Source organism: Mustelus asterias, unplaced genomic scaffold (assembly GCF_964213995.1).
Source record: "Mustelus asterias unplaced genomic scaffold, sMusAst1.hap1.1 HAP1_SCAFFOLD_155, whole genome shotgun sequence".
NCBI classification, from domain to species: Eukaryota; Metazoa; Chordata; class Chondrichthyes; order Carcharhiniformes; family Triakidae; genus Mustelus; species Mustelus asterias.
Window position 1 is genome coordinate 836,551 of NW_027590175.1, and position 26,192 is coordinate 862,742.

At 45.7% G+C, this 26,192-nt stretch overlaps 1 protein-coding gene across 1 annotated transcript in view; it reads right to left on the minus strand.

The window, feature by feature from the left end:
* Positions 1–419: 419 nt before the first annotated feature.
* LOC144485150 (uncharacterized) overlaps positions 420–26,192 on the minus strand; it is a 41,465-nt gene continuing 15,692 nt past the window's right edge. Inside the window, exons 4-5 of the mRNA XM_078203395.1 lie at positions 19,591–20,167; positions 420–1,610 (exon numbers count right to left, since the gene is read on the minus strand). Coding sequence (XP_078059521.1) covers positions 843–1,610; positions 19,591–20,167 — 1,345 coding nt within the window. The 3' untranslated portion in view covers positions 420–842. The remainder of the gene's footprint in view (positions 1,611–19,590; positions 20,168–26,192) is intronic.

Sequence of the window (26,192 nt, forward strand, 5' to 3'; positions counted from 1 at the left end):
ATTAGAAATTGAGATCCATTCATCCAGGTTCATATTCTAAACTGCTTTTATTTGCAGTTTAACGCTCACAGACAACATACAGAATCCCCGGTCAGAGCTGATCTCAGCTGTTGTAGTGAGGTTATTGATGGGTTATCAATGTAAATCCACACACAATGAAGATCAGAATCGGGAGAGATTTTTCCTGCTCCACTGTCTGAACCAGTAAACATCTGATTCAGTTACCTTGTGTCAAATAGTTAGAATTCTCATTTTGGAAAGAGAGTATGGGAGTATTTTTAAAGTAAATTAACAAAAAACATCATTCATAGATTCCAATTTAAAAGATTTAATATATACACAGTCTTCAGTATTTGTGCTATCTTATCGAAAGAAGTAAACTAACAGAAACACAAAAGGTAATGTTACTACGTGACTACATCACTAATAAAGGAGTTACTGAGAATGGAAAACGATGCCCTGGAAACCAAAAAATAGCCCTTAAAAATCAAAGAGTAGCTTTCCAGAAAATCTCAATACAAGCATTGAAAATAAATACTTTGTGCCCTGCAGATGGATCTTTCAGAGAATGAATTGTAGATTTTGCCCAAAGATCAAATTAGAATTGAAGCAAAAGTTCTTAACTTTATTCTAAACAGGTTCCTGTTGAGAGTTCTTCAATTAAGGGGGAAGATCACTGGTGGTGCTTTTAAAAAGTGGCATTGCAGCCCTGAAAATCAGTGACACTTCCAGAATATTAAATTCCAGCTAGTTATAGGGTTTGTTAACATCAGCAGAAATAAAATATTGTCAGACTGTCAATACTGAACAGCAGCAAAAACAGCAAAATCCAACCCCTGCAGTCACTGGTGAACTTGTTGATGTCTCAGGAGCCATTGTGACTGAGTGAATCCCTTCCCACACACAGAGCAGTTGAATGGCCTCTTAGTGTGAGTGCGTTGGTGAGCCAGCAGGTTGAAAGACTTTGCGAATCCCTTCCCACACACGGAGCAAGTGAATGGCCTCTCCCCTGTGTGAACCCGCTGGTGAGCAGAGAGGTTGGATGGCCGATTGAATCCCTTCCCGCACACGGAGCATGTGAATGGTCTTTCTGCAGTGTGAGTGCGTCGGTGAGCAGTGAGGTTGGATGACTGCCTGAAATTCTTTCCACAGTCAGTGCAGCTGAATGGCTTCTCTTCAGTGTGAATTTTCTGGTGTCTCAGCAGGGTGGGTAAAACTGTGAATCCCTTTCCACACACAAAGCAAGTAAACGGTCTCTCCCCAGTGTGAATTCGCTGGTGTGCAATGAGGGAGGATGCCTGTCTGAAACTCCATCCACAGTCAGGGCAGCTGAATGGCTTCTCCTCAATGTGAACTCGCTGGTGTGACAGTAAGTGGGATGACCCAGTGAATCCCTTCCCACAGTCGGAGCAGGTGAACGGCCTCTCCCCAGTATGAACTCGCTGGTGTGACAGCAGGTGGAATGACTGACTGAATCCCTTCCCACACACGGAGCAGATGAATGGTTTCTCCCTGGTGTGACTGCGTTGGTGCACAGTGAGTGCTGAAGAATGCCTGAACCTCTTCGCACAGGAGGTGCACATGAATGGCTTTTCCTCAGTGTGAATTCTCTGGTGAGACCAAAGGCCCGATGACTGAATGAATCCCTCCCCACAGACAGAACAGGTGAACGGTCTCTCACCAGTGTGACTGCGCCGATGATTTTCCAGCAGGGAAGGGTAACTGAATCCTTTCCCACAGTCCCCACATTTCCACGGTTTCTCCATGATACTGGTGTCCTTATGTTTCTCCAGCTTTAACGATCAGTTGAAGCCTCATCCACACACAGAACACGTGTATAGTTTCTCCTCGCTGTGAATGCTGTGATGTTATTTCAGGCTGTGTAACTGGATAAAGCTCTTTCCACAGTCAACTCACTGAAACACTCTCACTCGGGTGTGCATGTATCTTGGTGCTTTTTCAGTCACACTGATGTTTGAAATCTTCTCCTCCAGACAGAAGACAAACATTTCTCCTTCCACGTTCAAAGTCTGAGGATATTTAAGTCCAAGTGAATCGAGACTCTGTCTGATTTTGATGTGATGTTTCTTCACCTCACCTGTAAAAGGAGTTTACAAAATTAATCACTGTCAGTCCAGGATAGAAATTTTGAACAGGCAATTCTAATTCTCTGGAAAATTTCTTCCTCTCTTGTTCCCCAAATCAATAAATTCCTGTCCCACAAACTCTCCCTCCTCCCTGGGCTGAAATCCAAACCCATCTCACCATTTCTTTTCTCCACTCCCAGTTTGCTCCCTCCCTCTCCTCTGTCTGGGTTCAGTTCTGATGTGGAGATGCCGGCGTTGGACTGGGGTGAACACAGTAAGAGTTTTAACAACACCAGGTTAAAGTCCAACAGGTTTATTTGGTAGCAAACACCTAATGGTAGCTAATGGTGTTTGCTACCAAATAAACCTGTTGGACTTTAACCTGGTGTTGTTAAAACTCTTACTGTGTTCAGTTCTCCAGCTGCTGTCTGCAGACTGACAATAAAACCAATGGGTCTTATTGGGGGTGTTGGGGCCTCCAGCGGGTGTTTGTGAATCCTCCCCGCCCACCTCCCAGGGTTTCCTTCCTTCCCAGAGATCAGAGTCCTCATTGATTTGAGGCCAAAGTGTAACCTCTTATTTATTGTCCCCCTCCCCCATCCTCTGATGTGAACCATCCTCCAGTGGCTGAGCCAGGATGGGGCCGTTAACCTGGGCCTGTTCCCGGGAGGGAGGGAGGGAGAAGCCCCGCAGCTGCAAACCAGGGAGCTGACAATGATTCTGAAGGGTTTGCGGATCCACAAAGTGTTTCCAAATCCTCCCAGCCACCGCCTAACGCTGACTCCGCTTCTCCGGGACAAACAAGCGCCAAGGCCAGCAATGACACTGCGCATGCTCCACATCACAATGCCTGGGCACTGATTGACGGCAGCTCCGGACCAATAGGAAGAGGGGGCGGGACTGGAGGACCGAGCTGGAGCAGCTGGTCCTCCAACCAATCGGTGTGAATGAGGGGCGGGACCTGAAGCATGCGCAGTGCGGGTGAACCAGATAAACCTGTTGGACTTTAACCTGGTGTTGTTTGACTTGTTGCTGTGTTTACCCCAGTCCAACGCCGGCATCTCCACATCAGTGCGGGTAATGGCGACGGACGGCCGGTTTTAGTTTGGAAGCGAGATCAATACAAGGTAGAGGGCGGCGTGAGGGAATGATAAATGTGGCGGGTGGGTGGAGAGACTTTGTAAACATGTTGTTCAAACTCAAACCCAATCCCCGGAAATGAACTTCCCGGTCCCCCTCTTTGTACCCAATGGAGCGGCAGCTTGTAGTGTTAGACCCGGGCTGACTGCCGCCATTGAGGCTGCATGTGGGAGGCCGGCAGGGATTGTGATCGGAGAGGGAAGCCGTGACGTCACAATGGAATGGGTGAGAGTGTGACGTCACAATGGAATGGGTGAGAGTGTGACGTCACAATGGAATGGGTGAGGGTGTGACGTCACAATGGAATGGGTGAGGGTGTGACGTCACAATGGAATGGGTGAGGGTGTGACGTCACAATGGAATGGGTGAGAGTGTGACATCACAATGGAATGGGTGAGGGTGTGACGTCACAATGGAATGGGTGAGGGTGTGACGTCACAATGGAACGGGAGGGAGAGAGTGACGTCACAATGGAATGGGTGAGGGTTCCAGATGAGCTGAGACTGGGCTGGAGTCAGGCGATGGCACTGACATGTGGCCCGGTGGCACAGTGGTTAGTGCAGCTGCCTAACAGCGCCAGGGACCCGGGTTCAATTCCAGCCTCGGGTCACTGTCTGTGCAGAGTTTCTACATTCTCCCCGTGTCTGTGTGGGTTTCCTCCGGGTGTTCCGGTTTCCTTCCACAGTCCAAAGATGTGCCGGTTAGACGGATTCATAGAAATCATAGAAACCCTACAGTACAGAAAGAGGCCATTCAGCCCATCGAGTCTGCACCGACCACAATCCCACCCAGGCCCTACCCCCATATCCCTACGTATTCTACCCGCTAATCCCTCTAATCTACGCATCCCAGGACACTAAGGGGCAATTTTAGCATGGCCAATCAACCGAATCTGCACATCTTTGGACTGTGGGAGGAAACCGGAGCACCCGGAGGAAACCCACGTAAACACGAGGAGAATGTGCAAACTCCACACAGACAGTGACCCAAGCGGGAATCGAACCCAGGTCCCTGGAGCTGTGAAGCAGCAGTGCTAACCACTGTGCTACCGCGCCGCCCCTGGCCATGATAATTGCCATGATAATTTGGCCATGATAAATTGCCACTTGGTATCAGGGAGATTAACAGGTAAATATGTGGATAGGGCCTGGATGGGATTGTTGTCAGTGCAGGCTCGATGGGCTGAATGGCCTCCTTCTACACTGTATTTTATTATTCATTATTATTAATTAATTACTATCAATGCTTCTTTGAATGAAGGTGGTCTTGATGATGATGTGGACATGTGGCTGGAAGCTCATCTTGGGATGAACTATTTCACCCTGGTTGTGAACAGCCTGGTTCAGCCTCAGACAGTTGCCAGGAGGAGAGATAAAGTTGTTGGCGAGTTTGTAGTGGGGACGGAACACAATGGGTTCAGTCTTCCCAGTATTTATATGAAATAAATTTCTGTTCTTTCAGTACAAGTCAGAATAGTGTGCGGGGGAGAGGGGAAGCTGCGCATGTGCAGGGGAGAACCCACCCTCTGATCTTCATGCTGAGGTGTTGACCAATGGGAAGAGTTGGAGGACCGGAAGGACTCTGGTCTTCCAGCCAATCAGAGTGTGGGCTTTGTGTGAATGAAGATTGATCTTCAGACAGACTCAAACTTCCCCCTGTCGCCAACATCTGTGAGTAAAACACTTTCTTTTCTCCCCCTTTCCATTTATTTTCTCATTCTGGGGGAAATTGGGGACTTGCAGCAACTGAAGGGAAAGGAAGTGAATCCAGGGAGGCTGCAGACTCTGGAAAGGTTGGCCCAGGTTTCTCTCTCTCTCAAACCAGAAAATGATCCGTTTCTGCCCACTGTTTGCTGTTAGCCAACCTTCTATCCACGCCAATATGTCATCCCCACAGCATGAATTTTTATTTGCTGCAATAACCTTTGATGTGGCACCTCATCAAATGTCTTCTGGAAATCTAAGTACAGCGCATCCACCGGTTTCCCTTTATCCAATTCCCGATGGGGAATTTTAGAAAATTGAACAACACACCAACTATCTCACTCTGTTAAGACCCGAGAATGAAGCCCAGCAGGACCCGAGGACTCATCAGCCCACAGCTCCAACAGTTTGCTGAGGACCACTTCCCTGGGAATTGTGCTTTTTCAGAGTTCATCCCACACTTCTGTTTTCTGATTTCCAGCTGTTTCTGAGTTTTAACTGTATCCTCTATTGTGAACACCGAGGCAAAATACTTGTTCAATTCATCTCCCAGCTCCTTATTTTTCATTATCAATTCCTGGACTCACTTTCTATTAGACAGTTAAGAAATGAGGTGGAGCAAGTGACTGAAGTGTCAGTCAGGGAGCACTATTGGGAGCACCAATAGTTTCAAAATAGTTCTGGAAAAAGATAGGACAGGTCCACAGGTCAAGGCCCTAAACTGGAGCAGGGCCACTTTTGTGGGCATTAGGCAGGATCTAGCAGATGTCGATTAGGTGAGTTCCTTTGAAGGGAAAGGAATGACTGGCAAATGGGAGGTTTTAAAAGTGTGATATCAAGAGTCCAGGGGCAGTATATTCCTGTTAAGATGAAGGGAAAGAATGGTAAATTTAGGGATCTCTGGCAGACAAGGGACATTGAGGCTCTGGTCAGGTAAAAGAAGGAAGCATACATTGGGTTTAGGCAATCGGGGACAAGTGAATCACTCTGACTATAAAAAGTGTAAGAAAATACTGAAGAGGGAAATCAGGAGGACAAAAAGAGGGTCTGATATGGATCTGGCAGGTAAGATTAAAGAAAATTCCAAGAGGTTCTATAGATATATTAAACGTAAACGGGTGGCTCGAGAGAGAATAGATCCCCTTAAAAATCAGTCTGGCCATCTGTGTGTGGAGCCACAGGAGATGGGTGAGATTTTTAATGAATACTTCTCCTCTGTGTTTACTGCGGAGAGCACCATGGGTGCTAAAGAAATAAGGGAAACAAGTGGTGATGTCTTGGGCACACGCATGTTACTTGGGAGGAGGTATCTGCAGCCTTATAAAAGCAAATTACTGCGGATGCTGGAATCTGAAACCAAGAGAGAAAATGCTGGAAAATCTCAGCAGGTCTGGCAGCATCTGTAAGGAGAGAAAAGAGCTGATGTTTCTTGTCCAGATGACCCTTTGTCAAAGCTCTGAAACATCTCCATACAGATGCTGCCAGACCTGCTGAGAATGGGGAGAGAGTGTGTGGGATGGAGATTTACAGCTTTTGGGGAATGAGAGAGGAAAGAATGTTCCATAGAAATTGTCTGTTCTGAATTTCTACCCTGTACTGACACTGATGACTTTTGGAAACACATTTTACAGGATATTGAAAGAGGAATCACAGGCCGAAATCTCAAACATCACGTCTAGGCGTGACAGAATCATTTTCCTTGGGACCTCAATATCATCGGACTTTGAATCCAGAAGGAGAAATGATTGTCCAGTCTGTCAATTTGAAAATATTTGAAATGTCAGTGTGAGTGAAAAAGCATCAACACACTGCTACACTCGAGTGAGTGTGTTCCACTGCACTGACTAAAGAGCTTTAACCAGTTACACAGTCTGAATAAATATCACACCATTCACAGCGGGTAGAGACTGTAATCTTGTTCTGTGTGTGGACGAAGTTTCAACTAATTGTTCACTCAAGAGAGCGGTAAGGACTCCTGCACCATGGAGAAACCATGGAAATGTGTGGACTGTGGGAAGAGATACAGAGCCCCATATAAGCTGGAAGCCCATCGGCGCAGCCACACTGGGGAGAGGCCGTTCACCTGCTCTCAATGTGGGAAAGGATTCAGTCAGTTATCCGACCTGCAGAGACACCAGCGAGTTCACACTGGGGAGAGGCCATTCACCTGCTCTCAATGTGGGAAGGGATTCAGTCAGTTATCCGACCTGCAGAGACACCAGCAAGTTCACACTGGGGAGAGGCCATTCACATGTTCCCAGTGTGGGAAGGGATTCGCTCAGTCATCCAACCTGCTGACACATGAACGAGTTCACACTGGGGAGAGACCATTCACCTGCTCTCAGTGTGGGAAGGGATTCACTCAGTTATCCCACCTGCAGTCACACCAGCGAGTTCACACTGGGGAGAAACCATTCACCTGTTCTCAGTGTGGGAAGGGGTTCACTCGGTCATCTGACCTGCGGACACACCAGCGAGTTCACACTGGGGAGAGGCCGTTCACCTGCTCTCAGTGTGGGAAGGGATTCAGAGTTTCATCCCGGCTGCTGAGACACCAGCAAGTTCACGAGTGATTCCAGGGGTTGGATTCTGCTGTTATTGTTTCTGCTCTCAGTTGCATCCAGGACTGCATTTTGTTCATTCTCACAGTTGGTCAATGGGGAGGGTCAGAGGGTTTCTTTGTGCTGGACTGGCTGGTCTCAGCCTCCAGTGGGCTGATGCTCTTTGAGTCTTTTTGCGAATACCTGGTTTCAAATGTCACAAGGATCACAGAGTGACAGGGTGTTCGGAAGTTTAGAGATATTTAGTCAGAAGAAAACAGAGGTTGGCAGTGCAAAGGTACATTTCTGAATGGAGGGCTGTGACAAGTGACGTTCCTCAGGGATCAGTGCTGGGACTTTTGCTGTTTGTAATATATATAAATGATTTGGAGGAAAATGTAACTGGTTTGATTGGTAAGTTTGTGGACGACACAAAGGTTAGTGGAATTGCGGATAACGATGGGGACCGGCAGAGGATACAGCAGGATATAGATCAGTTGGAGACTTGGGCGGAGAGATGGTAGATGAAGTTTAATCCGGACAAATGTGAGGTAATGCATTTTGGAAGGTCTAATACAGATGGGAAATATACAGTAAATGCAGAACCCTTAAGAGTATTCATAGGTAGAGGGATCTGGGTGTACAGGTGCACAGGTTATTGAAAGTGGCAATGAGGTGGAGAAGATAATCAAGAAGGCATATGGCATGCTTGCCTTCATCGGCCGGGGCATTGAGTTTAAAAATTGGCAAGTCATGTTGCAGCTTTATAGAACCTTAGACCGCACTTGGAACCTCGTGTTCAATTCTGGTCACCACACTGCCAGAAGGATGTGGAGGCTTTGGAGAGGGTACGGAAAATATTTAACAGGATGTTGCCTGGTGTGGAGGGCATTAGCTATGTGGAGAGGTTGGAGAAACTTGGTTTGTTCTCACTGGAGCAATGGAGGTTGAGGGGCGACCTGATAGAAGTCTACAAGATTCTGAGGGTCATGGACAGAGTGGATAATCAGAAGCTTTTTCCCAGGGTGGAAGAGTCAATTACTAGGGAGACAGGTTTAAGGTGCGAGGGGCAAGGTTTAAAGGAGATGTACAAGGCAGGTTTTTTACACAGAGGGTGGTAGGTGCCTGGAACCCGTTGCCGGGGAAGGTAGTGGAAGCAGATACGATAGTGACTTTTAAGATGTGTCTTGACAAATATATAAATAGCATAGGAATAGAGGGATATGGTCCCCGGAAAGGTAGGGGGTTTTAGTTCAGACGGGCAGCATGGTTGCTACAGGCTTGGAGGGCCAAAGGGCTTGTTTCTGTGCTGTAATATTCTTTGTTCTGTTTGGAACATCCCAAATGCTCATCCAATTTCCTTTTTAATTGTTTATTTTCTCCACTTCCTCCACCCTCGTAGGCAGCGGGTTTCAGGTCATTACCATTCACTGCATCAGAATATTCTTCCTAACATCCCCCCCCCCCCCTTGCATCTCTGACCCAAAACAAGAAATCTGTGTCCCCCTCGTCCTTGTCCCTTCAGCTCATGGGAACAGCTTTTCTTTGTCCACCTTATCTAAACCTGTCAGAATCTTGTCCACCTCTATCAAATCTCACCTCAACCTCCTTTGCTCCAAGGAGAACAACCCCAGCCTGACATCGACAATAAAGAACAAACTAACAGAATATGTTAACACCTGAAATCAAATGGGAATGTTTAATTTCTGTTTTAAAGATATTGTGAATGTATTGTCCTGGACAATAAAGGAATTGGAATAACACACCTTGGGTGTGGTTGAATGGAATATGTCAATCTGATATCCACCTACAGTCCAGTGAAAGTCTGGAATATGTAGCTGGAAATCCCTCCCTAACAGCACTGTGGGTGTACGTACACCTCAGGCATTGCAGCAGTTCAAGAAGGCACCCTTGGGGTTGGGGTTGACCATGGCCAAGGCAGCTACATACAGCCACATATTCTGTTATAATTGAAGGACTGCAGATTGAATGTGAGGCATTGTGGGACTGGACTATCTTGACCATATTCATGTGACTGCCCGGAAACCCATGTGTCTATTTTAAAGAACAAAGAACAATACAGCACAGGAACAGGCCCTTCAGCCCTCCAAGCCTGCACCGATCATGTGTTCCTAACTAGACCATCCGTTTGTATCCCTCTATTCCCAGTCTGTTCCTGTGGCTATCTAGATAAGTCTTAAATGATCCTAGCGTGTCTGCCTCAACCACCTTGCTTGGTAGTGCATTCCAGGCCCCCACCACCCTCTGTGTAAAGTACGTCCCCCACATATCTGTATTGAACCTTGCCCCCCTTACCTTGAACTTGTGACCCCTTGTGTTTGTCATTTCTGACCTGGGAAAAAGCTTCCAACTGTTCACCCTATCTGTGCCCTTCATAATTTTATAAACTTCTATTAGGTCGCCCCCTCAACCTCTGTCTTTCCAGGGAGAACAACCCTAGTTTACTCAATCTCTCCTCATAGCGAATACCCTTCATACCAGGCAACATCCTGGTAAACCTTTTCTGCACTCTCTGCAAAGCCTCCACGTCCTTCTGGTAGTGTGGCGACCAGAACTGGACGCAGTATTCCAAATGTGGCCTAACCAACATTCTATATAACTGCAACATCATATGCCAACTTTTATACTCTATGCCCCGTCCACTAAAGGCAAGCATGCCATATGCCTTCTTCACCACCTTTTCCACCTGGGCTGCCACCTTTAAGGATCCGTGGACTTGCACACCCAGATCCCTCTGCGTGTCTATACTCCTGATGGTTCTGCCATTTATTGTATAGCTCCCCCCTGCATTAGATCTACAAAATGCATCACTTTGAATTTATCTGGATTAAATTCCATCTGCCATTTCTCGGCCCAATTTTCCAGCCTATCTATATCCTGCTGTATTCTCTGACAATGTTCATCACTACCCGCAACCCCAGCAATCTTTGTGTCGTCCACAAACTTACTAATCAGACCAGCTACATCGTCTTCCAAATCATTTATATATATCACAAACAGGAGAGGTCCCAGTACAGAGCCCTGCGGAACACCACTAATATCTGTCTGTATCTTTAAGACCTGGCTGGTTGTAGAGATTCGCATTCTAATCAGTATTCTGTAATTTGATTTTGTGTCTCTGTGCACTGTTTGAGAACACATTTCCACTCCATCTGACAAAGGAGCAGCGCTCCGAAAGCTTATGGTATTTGCTACCAAATAAACCTGTTGGACTTTAACCTGGTGTTGTAAAACTCTTACTGTGTTCACCCCAGTCCAACGCCGGCATCTCCACATCATGAACACCACTAGTCACAGACCTCCAATCAGAAAAAGACCCCTCCACTGCTACCCTCTCTTCTATGGCCAAGCCAGTTCTGTACCCATCTCGCGAGTTCACCTTTGATCCCGTGAGATTTAACCTTTTGCACCAGCCTGCCATGAGGGACCTTGTCAAACGCTTTACTAAAATCCATGTAGACGACATCCACGGCCCTTCCCTCATCAATCATTTTTGGCACCTCCTCAAAAAACTCAACCAAATTTGCGAGGCATGACCTCCCTTGTACAAAACCATGTTGTCTATCGCTAATGAGATTATTCAGTTCTAAATGTATATAGATCCTATCTCTAAGAATCTTCTCCAACAATTTCCCTACCACAAACATCAAGCTCACTGGCCTATAATTACCCTTGCTACCTTTCTTAAATAACGGGACCACATTTGCTATCCTCCAATCCTCTGGGACCTCACCTGTGTCCAATGAAGAAACAAAGATTTCTGTTAGAGGCCCAGCAATTTCATCTCTTGTCTCTCTCAGTAACTGGAAGTCCCTTCCTAACAGCACTGTGGGTGTACATACACCTCAGGCATTGCAGCAGTTCAAGAATGCACCCTTGGGGTTGGGGTTGACCACGGCCGAGGCAGCTACATACAGCCACATATTCTGTTATAATTGAAGGACTGCAGATTGAATATGAGGCATTGTGGGACTGGACTATCTTGACCATATTCCTGTGACTGCCCGGAAACACGTGTCTATTTTAGTTTATAATTGAGGATTTCTGGGAATAAGTTAAATGCGGAAATATTAACCATAGCCTGGAGGAATTTGGAATAACTGAGAATTTTATCCCCAGATAAAGAACAAAGATTTTGCCTGTGTTTGGGTGTAACGTGTTTGGGGTTTTAAATCAACAAAAGATGTTGCCTCTAAAATCAGTCCTTGTAAGTTGGCTTAAAAAAGATTAAGTTATAATGAAGGATCTTGTATCTTATTTTAATCAAGGAGTTGTGAGCTTGTCGTGCTCTGTCGCTTTAAGAAGCTATAGCTGCGAGAGAGAATGCTGAGGATTCATTGTTTGAAATTTATGAGCTGTGAGAATCTGTGTGTTTTGTTTGTTTTATGTGGATGTTTGTAGATGTGTTTTATCATTGTTTTGGGCTACATTTGTTACGGTTTATCTTTCTGGTGGATTAACCTGATCTTGAATCTTTAATTAAAGGCATTTTTGGAAGTTTAAAAACAGGATCACGAGAACGCTTAAGTAATTAATTTTGGTTATTGTTGTTGTAAAGCACATGCTAAGTTTCTCTGTTTGTGTATGGATGATATTTGTGGGTTGAACGCTTCAAGCTTTGAGGTTTTCTGTCTGTGATTTAAATCAAACAGATTTTTAACAAAGAAAGTGTGATCAATAAAACTTTTTTTGTTCAGAAGTTATGAACCTGGAGCCATATTTACTGGCCAGAGACAGGATTCCAGGATATTTTACTAAACATGTGGAAACTTTAATCCGGATACAATTCACCCATGTGAGAATGAGAGTTTTAATTTGTAATGGTTATTTAAAATTTGACACGTGAAATGATTCTGACCAATCCTGTGTTGGATTGATCTTGGGTTAAACTTCCTGTCAGGTCCAAAGATTTATTCCTGACGCAAGTAACACAAAGAAAAGGAAAATTCTGGAATTGGATACTGAAGAAAAGAGTTTACAAAGAAAGAGTATTAAATAGAAATGTTCCCAGACCATGTGGTCATTAGATTAAAACAAAGGAAGGGTGCTGACGTCCATTTGAGAAATTTTAATCCACCCCATTTCTAACTAAGGGAGTCTATGGACAAAGAAAGCCCAAGAAAGACCCCCCCAAGGGGGGGTCTGGAAAACATCATGATGAGGGCACCTGTCCATGAGATGATCACAAAGCCCCATAATGCCCAGATACTAATTTTATTGAACCTATAATGTATGTAATCTATCACCATTCTGATTGGATTGTGTCCAGCCGGGATGGGCTGAGTAACTGGATAAGAATTGATGATATTCTTTGTTGGGTGGAGTTGCACATGGTCAGCCCCTGTGGCTTCTCCCCGCTGGCGTAACTCAATAAACTGTTTGTCGATTGAATCAGGCACAACACACTGGGTACATTACCACTTCATCCTTGGGAGTGGCCTGATAGGCCGTGGTCCAGACTAAATGTGGCCTTTGGGGGGCCTTTCATGAATCACGTGTGTTTGGTCGTTGTAAATGTGCATTCAAAATGGTTGGAAGCACAGATCATGAGTAATATTCCAGCTCCTGTGACAATAGAGAAGCTCTGTCAAATTTTCACAAGCCTGGGTTACCAGATTGGCTTGTTTCAGATAACGACACTCTGTTTACAAGTGAGGTGTTTCAGGAATTCCTGTAAAGGAATGGTCTATGCCATGTGCGTACTGCACCGTTTCATCTGGCTACAAATGGTCTCACAGAAAGAGCTGTTCAAACTCTGAAGGAGGGATTGAAGAGAATGGCAGGCGATACTTTAAGAACAAGCTCTCAAGATTTGTGTTCCAGTTTCGCATCACACCACAATCCACAACCGGACTCTCTCCTGTGGAATTTTTAGGGAGAATGTTGAAGTCTCATCTGGATCTGCTTCATCCAGATCTCAGAGCAAAAGTGAGCAGGAGACAAGAGAAGCAGAAGGAGGGACACGACTGCCACGCCAAAGAGAGGCAGTTCAAACCGGGTGATCAGGTTTACATCAGAAACTTTGGGAGTAACCAAAGGTGGTTACCGGGAATAATTTTAAACCAAAGTGGTCCAGTATCTTGGGTGGTGAGACTGTAAAACGGAAGAGTTGTTCGCAGACACCAAGACCATATTCGCTTGCGGTGTGACCCCGAGTCAGGAACAGTTTCAGAGTCACCAACCATTACTGAGAACATGGCAGAGGGTCATGCTGCTGTGGATGTTCACCAGGAAATGGTTCCAGCTTTGCCAGTTGACTCTGCTGTGGGAGTGGAAGAGGAATGTTCATGTACAGATTCTCAAACTACCTCTTCACCTCCCATTCCAGAAACACCATTACAAGATTTACCAGTGGTATTGTACAGGTCGCAATGCAACCACAAAGCTCCTGACAGACTTCCATATTGTTAAAGACATTACTTTGTTGTATTTTTGTCCTGATGGGGGATTGAAATTTAAGGGGAGAAGTGTTACAGAGTGTTCTTCTCAGCCTCTCTCCCTTCTGAGCACGTGCGGGCTTTGGGCGGGGTTTCAGTCTGCAAGTCCAGGCTGGTTCCAATGCTCCTGTTTCCTTTTGTTTGCCACGGTTTTTTAAACTTTGTTATTTATTTATATAAAGAACATTCTGCTTTTAACAATGCATTCAACTACCTTATCTGTGGACTGAAGTTCCCACAATTGTAAAGCAGGAGATTAGTTAAATGGACAGCCTGAATTGAGAGATAATTAAAGAATAAATGATTCATTAATACAGATGTTAGGCTGGAAATGTAAATTTGAACACTAAAGTTCTTAACTTTTAGAATTATAAACATAAGAATGGTTAAAATGTGTGGGAATTATAAGATATTGCCTTCTGATGCCAACAGAATAGAAAAAACATGACAAGACTTGTTAGGGTGGCCGGTGGTACACTGGTTAGCACTGCTGCCTCACAGTGTCAGAGACCTGGGTTTGATTCCCGGCTTGGGAGACTCTGTGGAGTTTGCATGTTGTTCCCGTGTCCGCCTGGTTTTCTTCCGGGTGCTCTGGTTTTCTCCCACAGTCCGAAAGATGTGCTGGTTAGGTGCATTGACCATGCTAAATTCTCCCTCAGTGCACCCAAACAGATGCCAGAGTGCGGTGACTCGGGGATTTTCCCAGGAACTTCATTTATTAGTGTCACAAGTCGGCTTACATTGACACTGCAATGAAGTTACTCTGAAAATCCCAAGTTACCACACTCAGGCGCCTGTTCGGGTACACTGAGGGAGAATTTAGCACGGCCAGTGCACCTAACCAGCAGGTCTTTCGGGCTGTGGGAGGAAACCGGAGCACCCGGAGGAAACCCACGCAGATACAGGGACAATATGCAGACGCTGCAGACCCAAGCTGGGAGTCGAACCCGGGTCCCTGGTGCTGTGAGGCAGCAGTGCTAACCACTGTGCCCTACAGAGAGGTGTTGGGAGCTGTTGATTTTACAAGTTATCCATGTTTTCGGAGCCATCACTTCATGTCCTGGTCTGAGAAGGATAGAGAGAAGTCTGTTCATAACATATAGGAGCAGAATTAGACCATTCGGCCCATCGAGTCTGCTCCGTCATTCGATCATGGCTGATATGCTCCTCATCCCCATGTTCCTGCTTCTCCCCATAACATTTCATAAGTTCATATGTTCAATTGTTAAAGCTAAAGTTTCTCCTTTTACTGTTAATCGATACTTTCCTTTTTTATCTTTGACTTGTTACATTTTTAATGGTTAATAAACTTACTGAATCACCGTTTAAAGTATTCTTTCTTGCCACACGGTTAAGTCACTGGAACCTGGTGTGATTTACAGTTATGGAGTTATTGTAAACAAGAGAACCCCCATAAATCTTAGTTCAAATAAATCAAAGTTCTCACAAATGGAATGCTATCCTTTATTCTGAGAGAAATTGAACACAGAAGTAGATATTATGCTTCAGTTATACAGGGCGTTGCTGAGACTGCATCTTGAACACTGGGTGCAGTTTTTGTCTCCAATTAAACAAAGGATCGTAGGATCCCTGCAGTACAGACGGAGGCCGTTCTGCCCATCGAGTCTGTACCAAACACCATCCCACCCAGACCCTATTCCCATAACCCCACACATTTACTCTGCTAATCCCCCTCACACAAGGGTCAATTTTAGCATAGCCAATCAACCTAACCCGCACACCTTTGGACCGTGGGAGGAAACAGGAGCACCCGCAGGAAACCCACGCAGACACCAGGAGAATGTCCAAACTCCACACAGATAGTGAATCGGACCAGGGACCCAGGAATTGAACCTGGGTCCCTGGCGCTGTGAGGCAGCAGTGCTAACCACTGTGCTGCCGTGCTGCCCCATTTTATAAATACCATGGAAGCAGTTCAGAGGAGGTTTACTAGATTGACTCCCAATCCAGTAGTGTGAAATGTTAACACTGTTTCTCTCTCTACAGATGCTGCCAGACCTGCTGCGTTTTTCCAGTCCTTTCTGTATTTATTTTAGATCTACCTGTAGTGCTAGGAAAAACACTATTTACTATCCAGGATTAAATAAATGTCCTTCATCAGCTTTTGTGGATCATTTCAGTGGCAATGTGCTCTCCCAGGCTCAAAGAGCATCAGCCCACTGGAAGCAAAGTTGTGAGACCGGCCCGTCCAGCAGAAAGAATCTCTCCTACCCTTCCACTTCACCAACTATAAGAATAAACATGGTTCAGTCCTGGATGTGATTAATGGCAGGAATAACAGCAGAATCCAACCCTGTCATCACTTGTGAACTCGCTGGTGTCTCCGCAGGCTGGATGACTGAGTGAATCCCTTCCCACACACACAGCAGGTGAACGGCCTCCCCCCAGTGTGAACTCGCTGGTGTTCCTGCAGGTTGGATGATGATCTAAATCTCTTTGTGCAGTGAGAGCAGCTGAACGGTCTCTCCTCAGTGTGAATGCGCTGGTGGATCATCAGATCCCCAGAACGTTTGAAACTACTTCCACAGTCAGAGCATTTAAAGGGTCTCTCCTGGGTGTGAGTGAGATTGTGACTCAGCAGGCTGGATGAATGAGTGAATCCCTTCCCACACACAGAGCAGGTGAACGGTCTCTCCCTGGTGTGAATTCGCTGGTGCTCCCGCAGGTGAGATAACGTTCTAAATGTCTTTGTGCAGTGAGAGCAGCTGAACGGTCTCTCCCCAGTGTGAATCCGCTGGTGGATCGTCAGTTCCCGAGAGCTTTTGAAACCACTTCCACAGTCAGAGCATTTAAAGGGTCTCTCATTGCTGTGAGTGGCTTTGTGTTTTGACAGATTGGATAACTGCATAAATCCTTTCCCACACACCAAGCAGGTGAATGGTCTCTCCCCAGTGTGAACGCGCTGGTGTCTCTGCAGATCGGGTAAATGAGCGAATCCGTTCCCACACTCAAAGCAGATGAACGCTCTTTCTCCAGTGTGAACCAGTCGATGTCACTGCAGATGATATAACCGAGTGAATCCCTTCCCACACACAGAACAGGTGTGCGGCTTCTCTCCAGTGTGAATACGTCGATGAATTTGCAGCTCAGAGGGGGTTTTGCAATCCTTCCCACAGTCCCCACATTTCCACGGTTTCTCCATGTTGCAGGTATCCTTGTGTTGCTCCAGGTTTGACCATCAGTTGAAGTCTCACACGGAACAATATTATGGTGCCCTGCTGTGATGGTGCAATATTGTTTACGGCCGTGTAACTGGGAAGCTCTTTCCACAGTCAATCCACGGGAAAATCTCAGTTGATTGTGTGTGTGTGTGTGTGTGTGTGTGTCAGTCCTGTTCCAGTCACACTGATGTTTAAAGACTGCTAAAGCAGGCAGAACAGAGAAACATTTCTCCTTCTGGGTTCAAAGGCCGATAGCATTCAGGTCCCGATGAATTGAGTGAGTTTGTCAGATGTTGACGTGATGTTTGATTCGAGATTTCTGTCTGTAAAATCCTCACCTTCTGATATCCTGTAAAAGGAGTTAACAAAATTCATCATTTCAATACAGGATAGAAATTCAGAACAGACAATTCTAGCTTCTTTGGAACATTCTTTCCTCTCTGATTCCCCAAAAGCTGTAAATCTCCATCCCACACACTCTCCCTCCATTCTCCCTCTGCTGTATCTAATATTCACCCTCCCAATTCTCCTGAAGGTGCTGATTGAGGCTGATTGACAGATCCATGCTCACTGCTTCCTGTCCTGGACACAGAGAGCTGAAAATCTCAATGCAGGCGGCCAGACAGATAAATGTCCATATGACTGGACTAAAACTGTGTGGAATATATGCACTGGATTCACTTCCTTTCCCTTCAGTTGCTGCAAGTCCCCAATTTCCAGCAGAATGAGAAAAGAAATGGAAAGGGGGAACATATTCTGTTAGTTTGTTCTTTATTGTCGATGTCAGGCTGGGGTTGTTTTCCTTGGAGCAAAGGAGGTTGAGGGGAGATTTGATAGAGGTGGACAAGATTCTGACAGGTTTAGATAAAGTGGACAAAGAAAAGCTGTTCCCATTAGCTGATGGGACAAGGACGAGGGGGGACACAGATTTCTTGTTTTGGGTCAGAGATGCAAGGGGAGGAGTGGGGGTGGGAGGGGGTGGGGGGGGGGGGGGGGGATAGATGTTAGGAAGAATATTTTGATGCAGCGAATGGTAATGACCTGAAACTGGCTGCCTACGAGGGTGGAGGAAGTGGAGACAATAAACAATTAAAAAGGAAATTGGATGGGCATTTGGGATGTTCCAAACAGAACGAAGAACAAAGAAAATTACAGCACAGAAACAAGCTCTTTGGCCCTCCAAGCCCATAGCAACCATTCTGCCCGTCTGAACTAAAACCCCTACCTTTCCGGGGACCATATCCCTCTATTCCTATGCTATTCATATATTTGTCAAGACACATCTTAAAAGTCACTATCGTATCTGCTTCCACTACCTTCCCCGGCAACGAGTTCCAGGCACCCACCACCCTCTGTGTAAAAAAACCTGCCTTGTACATCTCCTTTAAACCTTGCCCCTCGCTCCTTAAACCTTGCCCCTCGCACCTTAAACCTATGCCCCTCATAATTGACTCTTCCACCCTGGGAAAAAGCTTCTGATTATCCACTCTGTCCATGCCCCTCATAATCTTGTAGACTTCTATCAGGTCGCCCCCCTCAACCTCCGTCACTCCAGTGAGAACAAACCAAGTTTCTCCAACCTCTCCTCATAGCTAATGCCCTCCACACCAGGCAACATCCTGATAAATATTTTCCGTACCCTCTCCAAAGCCTCCACATCCTTCTGGTAGTGTGGTGACCGGAATTGAACACGAGATTCCAAGTGCGGCCTAACTAAGGTTCCATAAAGCTGCAACCTGACTTGCCAATTTTTAAACTCAATGCCCCGGCCGATGAAGGCAAGCATGCCGTATGCCTTCTTGATTATCTTCTCCATCTTCATTGCCACTTTCAATGGACCTGTGTACCTGTACACCCAGATCCCTCTGCCTATGAATACTCTTAAGGGTTCTGCCGATAACTGTATATTTCCCATCTGTATTAGACCTTCCAAAATGCATTACCTCACATTTGTCTGAATTAAACTCCATCTGCCATCTCTCCGCCCAAGTCTCCAACTGATCTATATCCTGCTGTATCCTCTGCCGGTCCCCATCGCTATCCACAATTCCACCAATCTTTGTGTCGTCCACAAACTTACCAATCAAACCAGTTACATTTTCCTCCAAATCATTTATATATATGTTACAAACAGCAAAAGTCCCAGCACTGATCGCTGAGGAATGTCACTTGTCACAGCCCTCCATTCAGAAATGTACCTTTGCAATGCCAACCTCTGTTTTCCTCTAAATATCTCTAAACTTCCTCACACCCTGTCACTCTGTGATCCTTGTCACATTTGAAACCAGGTATTCGCAAAAAGACTCAAAGAGCATCAGCCCACTGGAGGCTGAGACCAGCCAGTCCAGCACAAAGAAACCCTCTGACCCTCCCCATTGACCAACTGTGAGAATGAACAAAATGCAATCCTGGATGCAACTGAGAGCAGAAACAATAACAGCAGAATCCAACCCCTGGAATCACTTGTGAACTTGCTGGTGTCTCAGCAGCCGGGATGAAACGCTGAAACCCTTCCCACACTGAGAGCAGGTGTATGGCCTCTCTCCAGTGTGAACTCGCTGGTGTGCCTGCAGCTCGGATGGCTGAGTGAATCCCTTCCCACACTGAGAGCAAGTGAACGGCCTCTCCCCAGTGTGAATTCGCTGGTGTGCCCGCAGGGTGGATAACTGAGTGAATCCCTTCCCACACTGAGGGCAGGTGTATGGCCTCTCCCCAGTGTAAACTCGCTGGTGTGTCTGCAGGCTGGATAACTGAGTGAATCCCTTCCCACACTGAGAGCAGGTGAACGGCCTCTCTCCAGTGTGAACTCGCTGGTGTGTCTGCAGGCTGGATGACCGAGTGAATCCCTTCCCACACTGAGAGCAGGTGAACGGCCTCTCCCCAGTGTGAACTCGCTGGTGTGACTGCAGGTGGGATGACTGAGTGAATCCCTTCCCACATTGAGAGCAGGTGAATGGTCTCTCCCCAGTGTGAACTCGTTGGTGAATCCGTAAGCTGGAGAACTGATTAAATCCCTTCTCACACCGAGAGCAGATGAACACCTTCTCCCCAGTGTGGCTGCGCCGATGAGCTTCCAGCAGACATGGGGCTCTGTATCCCTTCCCACAGTCCGCACATTTCCATGGTTTCTCCATGGTGCAGGTGTCTTTGCCTCTCTCTTGGGTGGACAATTAGTTGAAACTTCGTCCACACACAGAACAAGATTACAGTCTCTACCCGCTGTGAATGTTGTGATATTTGTTCAGACTGTGTAACTGGTTAAAGCTCTTTAGTCAGTGCATTGGAACACTCTCACTCGAGTGTGGCAGTGTGTTGATGCTTTTTCACTCACACTGACATTTCAAATCTTTTCAAATTGACAGACTGGACAATCATTTCTCCTTCTGGATTCAAAGTCCGATGATATTGAAGTCCCAAGGAATATGACTCTGTCACGTCTAGACGTGACGTTTGAGATTTCGACCTGTGATTCCTCTTTCAATATCCTGTAAAATGAGTTTACAAAAGTCATCAGTGTCAGTACAGGATAGAAATTCAGAACAGACAATTTCTATGGAACATTCTTTCCTCTCTCATTCCCCAAAAGCTGGAAATCTCCATCCCACACACTCTCTCCCCATTCTCAGCAGGTCTGGCAGCATCTGTATGGAGAGAAAAGAACTGATGTTTCAGAGCTTTGACAAAGGGTAATCGAGACAAGAAACATCAGCTCTTTTCTCTCCTTACAGATGCTGCCAGACCTGCTGAGATTTTCCAGCATTTTCTCTCTTGGTTTCAGATTCCAGCATCCGCAGTAATTTGATTTTATAAGGCTGCAGATACCTCCTCCCAAGTAACATGCGTGTGCCCAAGACATCACCACTTGTTTCCCTTATTTCTTTCGCACCCATGGTGCTCTCCTTGGTAAACACAGAGGAGAAGTATTCATTAAAAATCTCACCCATCTCCTGTGGCTCCACACACAGATGGCCATACTGATTTTTAAGGGGATCTATTCTCTCTCTAGCCACCCTTTTACTCTTAATATAGCTATAGAAACTCTTGGAATTTTCTTTAATCTTACCTGCCAGATCCATATCAGACCCTCTTTTTGTCCTCCTGATTTCCCTCTTCAGTATTTTCTTACACTTTTTATAATCAGAGTGATTCACTTGTCCCTGATTGCCTAAACCCAATGTCTGCTTCCTTCTTTTACCTGACCAGAGCCTCAATGTCCCTTGTCTGCCAGAGATCCTTAAATTTACCATTCTTTCCCTGCATCTTAACAGGAATATACTGCCCCTGGATTCTTGATATCACACTTTTAAAACCTCCCATTTGCCAGTCATTCCTTTCCCTTCAAACAAACTCACCTCATCGACATCTGCTCAATCCTGCCTCATGCCCACAAAAGTGGCCCTGCTCCAGTTTAGGGCCTGGACCTGTCCTATCTTTTTCCAGAACTATTTTGAAACTATTGGTGCTCCCAATAGTGCTCCCTGACTGACACTTCAGTCACTTGCTCGACCTAATTTCTTAACTGTCTAATAGAAAGTGAGTCCAGGAATTGATGATGAAAAATAAGGAGCTGGGAGATGAATTGAACAAGTATTTTGCCTCGGTGTTCACAATAGAGGATACAGTTAAAACTCAGAAACAGCTGGAAATCAGAAAACAGAAGTGTGGGATGAACTCTGAAAAAGCACAATTCCCAGGGAAGTGGTCCTCAGCAAACTGTTGGAGCTGTGGGCTGATGAGTCCTCGGGTCCTGCTGGGCTTCATTCTCGGGTCCTTGCTGGGCTTCATTCTCGGGTCCTGCTGGGCTTCATTCTCGGGTCCTGCTGGGCTTCATTCTCGGGTCCTGCTGGGCTTCATTCTCGGGTCCTGCTGGGCTTCATTCTCGGGTCCTGCTGGGCTTCATTCTCGGGTCCTGCTGGGCTTCATTCTCGGGTCCTGCTGGGCTTCATTCTCGGGTCCTGCTGGGCTTCATTCTCGGGTCCTTGCTGGGCTTCATTCTCGGGTCCTGCTGGGCTTCATTCTCGGGTCCTGCTGGGCTTCATTCTCGGGTCCTGCTGGGCTTCATTCCCGGGTCTTAACAGAGGGAGATAGTTGGTGTTGATCAATTTTCGAAACCGTCCGTCGCCATTACCTGCACTGCGCATGCTTCAGGTCCCGCTCCTCATTCACTCCGATTGGTTGGAGGACCAGCCGTTCCCGTTCGGTCCTCCAGCCCCGCCCCCTCTTCCTATTGGTCCGGACTTGCCATCAATCAGTACCCAAGTATTGTGATGTGGAGCATGCGCAGTGTCATTGCTGGCCTTGGCGCTTGTTTGTCCCGGAGAAGCGGAGTCAGCGTTCGGCGGTGGCTGGGAGGATTTGGAAACACTTTGTGGATCCGCAAACCCTTCAGAATCATTGTCAGCTCCCTGGTTTGCAGCTGCGGGGCTTCTCCCTCCCTCCCTCCCGGGAACAGGCCCAGGTTAACGGCCCCATCCTGGCTCAGCCACTGGAGGATGGTTCACATCAGAGGATGGGGCCAATAAATAAGAGGTTACACTTTGGCCTCAAATCAATGAGGACTCTGATCTCTGGGAAGGAAACCCTGGGAGGTGGGCGGGGAGGATTCACAAACACCCGCTGGAGGCCCCAACACCCCCAATAAGACCCATTGGTTTTATTGTCAGTCTGCAGACAGGAGCTGGAGAACTGAACCCAGACAAAGGAGAGGGAGGGAGAAAACTGGGAGTGGAGGAAAGTGAATTGTCTGTTCAGCATTTCTATTGTGGATTGACACTGAAAGATGTTTGAAAACTGCTTTTACACATTATTACAAATTGACGATTTGCACACAGAAAACTCAACTCCAAGAGGAATGTTTGTCTCTCTGTGATTTCTATTCTGCATTGACTGATTATTTTTGTAAACAGAGATTACAGCTTTCAGGAAAGATTAAATGGATTGAAGTTTTTTCCTGTAGAGCAGTGACCTGATAAAAGTCTTTAAAATTATTCGTGGCTTGGACAGGGGAAAATGTGGAGAGAATGTTCCACTTGTGACAGAGTCTAAAAGAAGGAACGATCAATAAACAAAGAGTCATAAATACAAGATAGTTACTAATAAATCCAAGAAGGCAATAAGGACAAATTTCTTCACTCACAGGTTTAGAATCACCATCGAAATGAGTTGAGGAAAGTGCTGAGATTGTTTCAAAAGGAAATGAGAGAAGCACACGAGAGAAAAAGAAATAGAAAAATCAACTGAAAGGCTGAGATGAGGTCTATGGGACAGGAGAAGATGTGTCAAGTATAAAGAGTTAAACTGAATGGCTTGTTTATGTCTTGTGTATTCAAAGTAATTCAATGTAAACTCCTTTTCCAGAATATCTGCAGACGGGCGATTCAAACCAAACATCTCGGGATCTGACAGTGTCACATGATTCTTCAGGATCTGAATATCAAAGGCCTAGGAATGTGGAAGGAGAAACGTTTGCCTATTTTGTTTTTGGGAAATTATTCAACATCAGTGTGTCTGGAAAAGCCCCGAGACACAGACATCTCAGTTATTTTTCCACAGTCAGCTGGAACGGAGCTTTAACCAGTCACACAGCGTGAAAAGAAATAGCACATTTACATCAGGTAGACACCGTACTCGTGTTCTTTGTGTGGACCTGGTTTCAACTGATTATATAACCTGGAGAGACAGGAGGACACCTGCACCATGTGAACAAGGAGCAGCAATAGGCCATTCGGCCCCACGGGCCAGTTCCGCCATTTAATAACATCATGGCTGATCTGATAGTGAGCTCAAATCTGCATCCCGCCGACACCCGATAGCCTGTCAATAATCATGGAGAAACCATGGAAATGTGGGACAGGATTCAATTACCCATCTGAATTGGAAACCCATCGACATATTCACACTGGGGAGAGACCATTCACCTGCTGTGTGTGTGGGAAGGGATTCACTCAGTCATCCAGCCTGTACACACACCAGCATGTCCATACTGGTGAGAGGCCATTCATCTGTCTTCAATGTGGAAAGGGATTTAATGCTTTATCAAACCTCCGGACTCACCACCAGGTTCACTCTGATCAGAGACCTTTTAATGTTGTGAGTGTGGGAAGAGCTTTAAAAGCAGAAAGGATTTGTTGATTCACCAACGCACTCACACTGGGGAGAGGCCTTTCATCTGCTCCGTGTGTGGGAATGGATTCACTCAGTCATCCCACCTCCTGACACACCAAAGTGTTCACACTGATCAGAGACCATTTCAATGTTCTGACTGTGAGAAGAACTTTAAAAGTAAAAAGGATTTATTGATTCATCAGCACACTCACACTGGGGAGAGGCCGTTCATCTGCTCCGTGTGTGGGAAGGGATTCACTTGTTCATCCCAGCTCCTGAAACATCGATTTGTTCACACTGATCAGAGACCTATCAATTGTTCTGAATGTGATAAAACATTTAAAAGCAAAAAGGATCTTCTGAAACACCAGCACACTCACACTGGGGAGAGACCATTCATCTGCTCTCTCTGTGGGAAGGGATTCACTCGATTAGCTCACCTTCTGAGACACCATCGAGTTCACACTGGGGAGAGGCCATTCACCTGCCCTGTGTGTTGTCAGGAATTCATTGATGCATCTGACCTTCTGATACACCGGCGAGTTCACACTGGAGAGAGACCTTACACTTGCCTCCTGTGCGGCAAGAGATTCACTCAGTCATCCCACCTGACTACACACCAACTTGTTCACACTGACCAGAGACCTTTTGAGTGTTCTGATTGTGAGAAGAGATTTAAAAGTAAACAGAATCTGCTGAAACACCAGCGAGTTCACACTGGGGAAAGGCCGTTCAACTGCTCCATGTGTGGGAAGGGATTCGCTCAGTCAAACAACCTGCTGAAACAGCAAGTTCACAGGCAACAGCAAGGGTTGGATTCTGCTGTTATTGCTGCTGTTCATCACACCCAGGACTGAATGATGCCAAGATGCCTGTTTCCAGCGGTGTTCACAGTTTTCTGGTATGTGTCAATAATTTTGGCTCAACTGTGTGGAAAATGATTGCTAAGTTTGCATCTGATACAAAAGTTGCTCCCATGGTTGACGATGAGGAATAAAGCTGTGGACAGCAGGAAGATATTAATGGACTGGGGGGTTCGTCAACACAAAAATAGCAAATAGAATTCAATCTGGATCAATGAGAGATTGAATTTGGGAGAGTAAATAAGACAAGGGGATGAACAATACATGGGATGATGTTGAGAATTATAGAGGAACAGAGGGACTTTGGAGTGCATATCCACTGATCCCTGAAGATGGCTGCACATGTAGATCAGATGGTCAAGGAGGCATTTGGGACACTTTCCTGTCTGAGGCCTGGAATATAAGAGCAGGGAGATTACGTTAGAACTGATAAAAGACGAGTTAGAACACAGCTAGAATACTGAGCACAGTTCTGGTCACTGCATTATCCAACTATAAAGTGATACATGATTCATTAATTTGTATAAAACTGATAATTTATCATATAATTGCAGATAATGTTTAATTCATCAAATTTAGGAGATAAATAATTATAAGGTGACTTCAGGAAAATGGAAAAGGCTGATTAGTGACTAGCTGAAGAATCTTTATTTATTTTAATCTTGAGTTTACTTTTCATAGAATCCCTACAGTGCAGAAGGAGGCCATTCAGCCCATCGAGTCTGCACTGACTCTCAGACAGTGTCTCTAGAGGAGTTGGATTCTGCTTTTGTTGCTGCTGTTGATCATATTTAGGATTGAATCATATTAATTCTGGCTTTTATTTTGCTGATGTTAACTCCTGTAATGTGGCTGGAGTTTAATATTTTAATGCATCAAATAAATCAGCTTTGTTTCAAACAGACAGCGTTTCGTGTGGTTCATCTCTAAGATGTCATGAACATTTTCCCTTAAATCGGCTCTGGAAATGTATTTAACAGAAGATCAACAATTAAATACATCGCATCAAATAATTGGGAAAAATCCACTGAGGGCATTCATTTCTCAATTAATTCTGTTCTGGAATGTTCTGCCTGAAAGGGGATGGAAGCAGATTCAGATGCATCTTTCTGAAG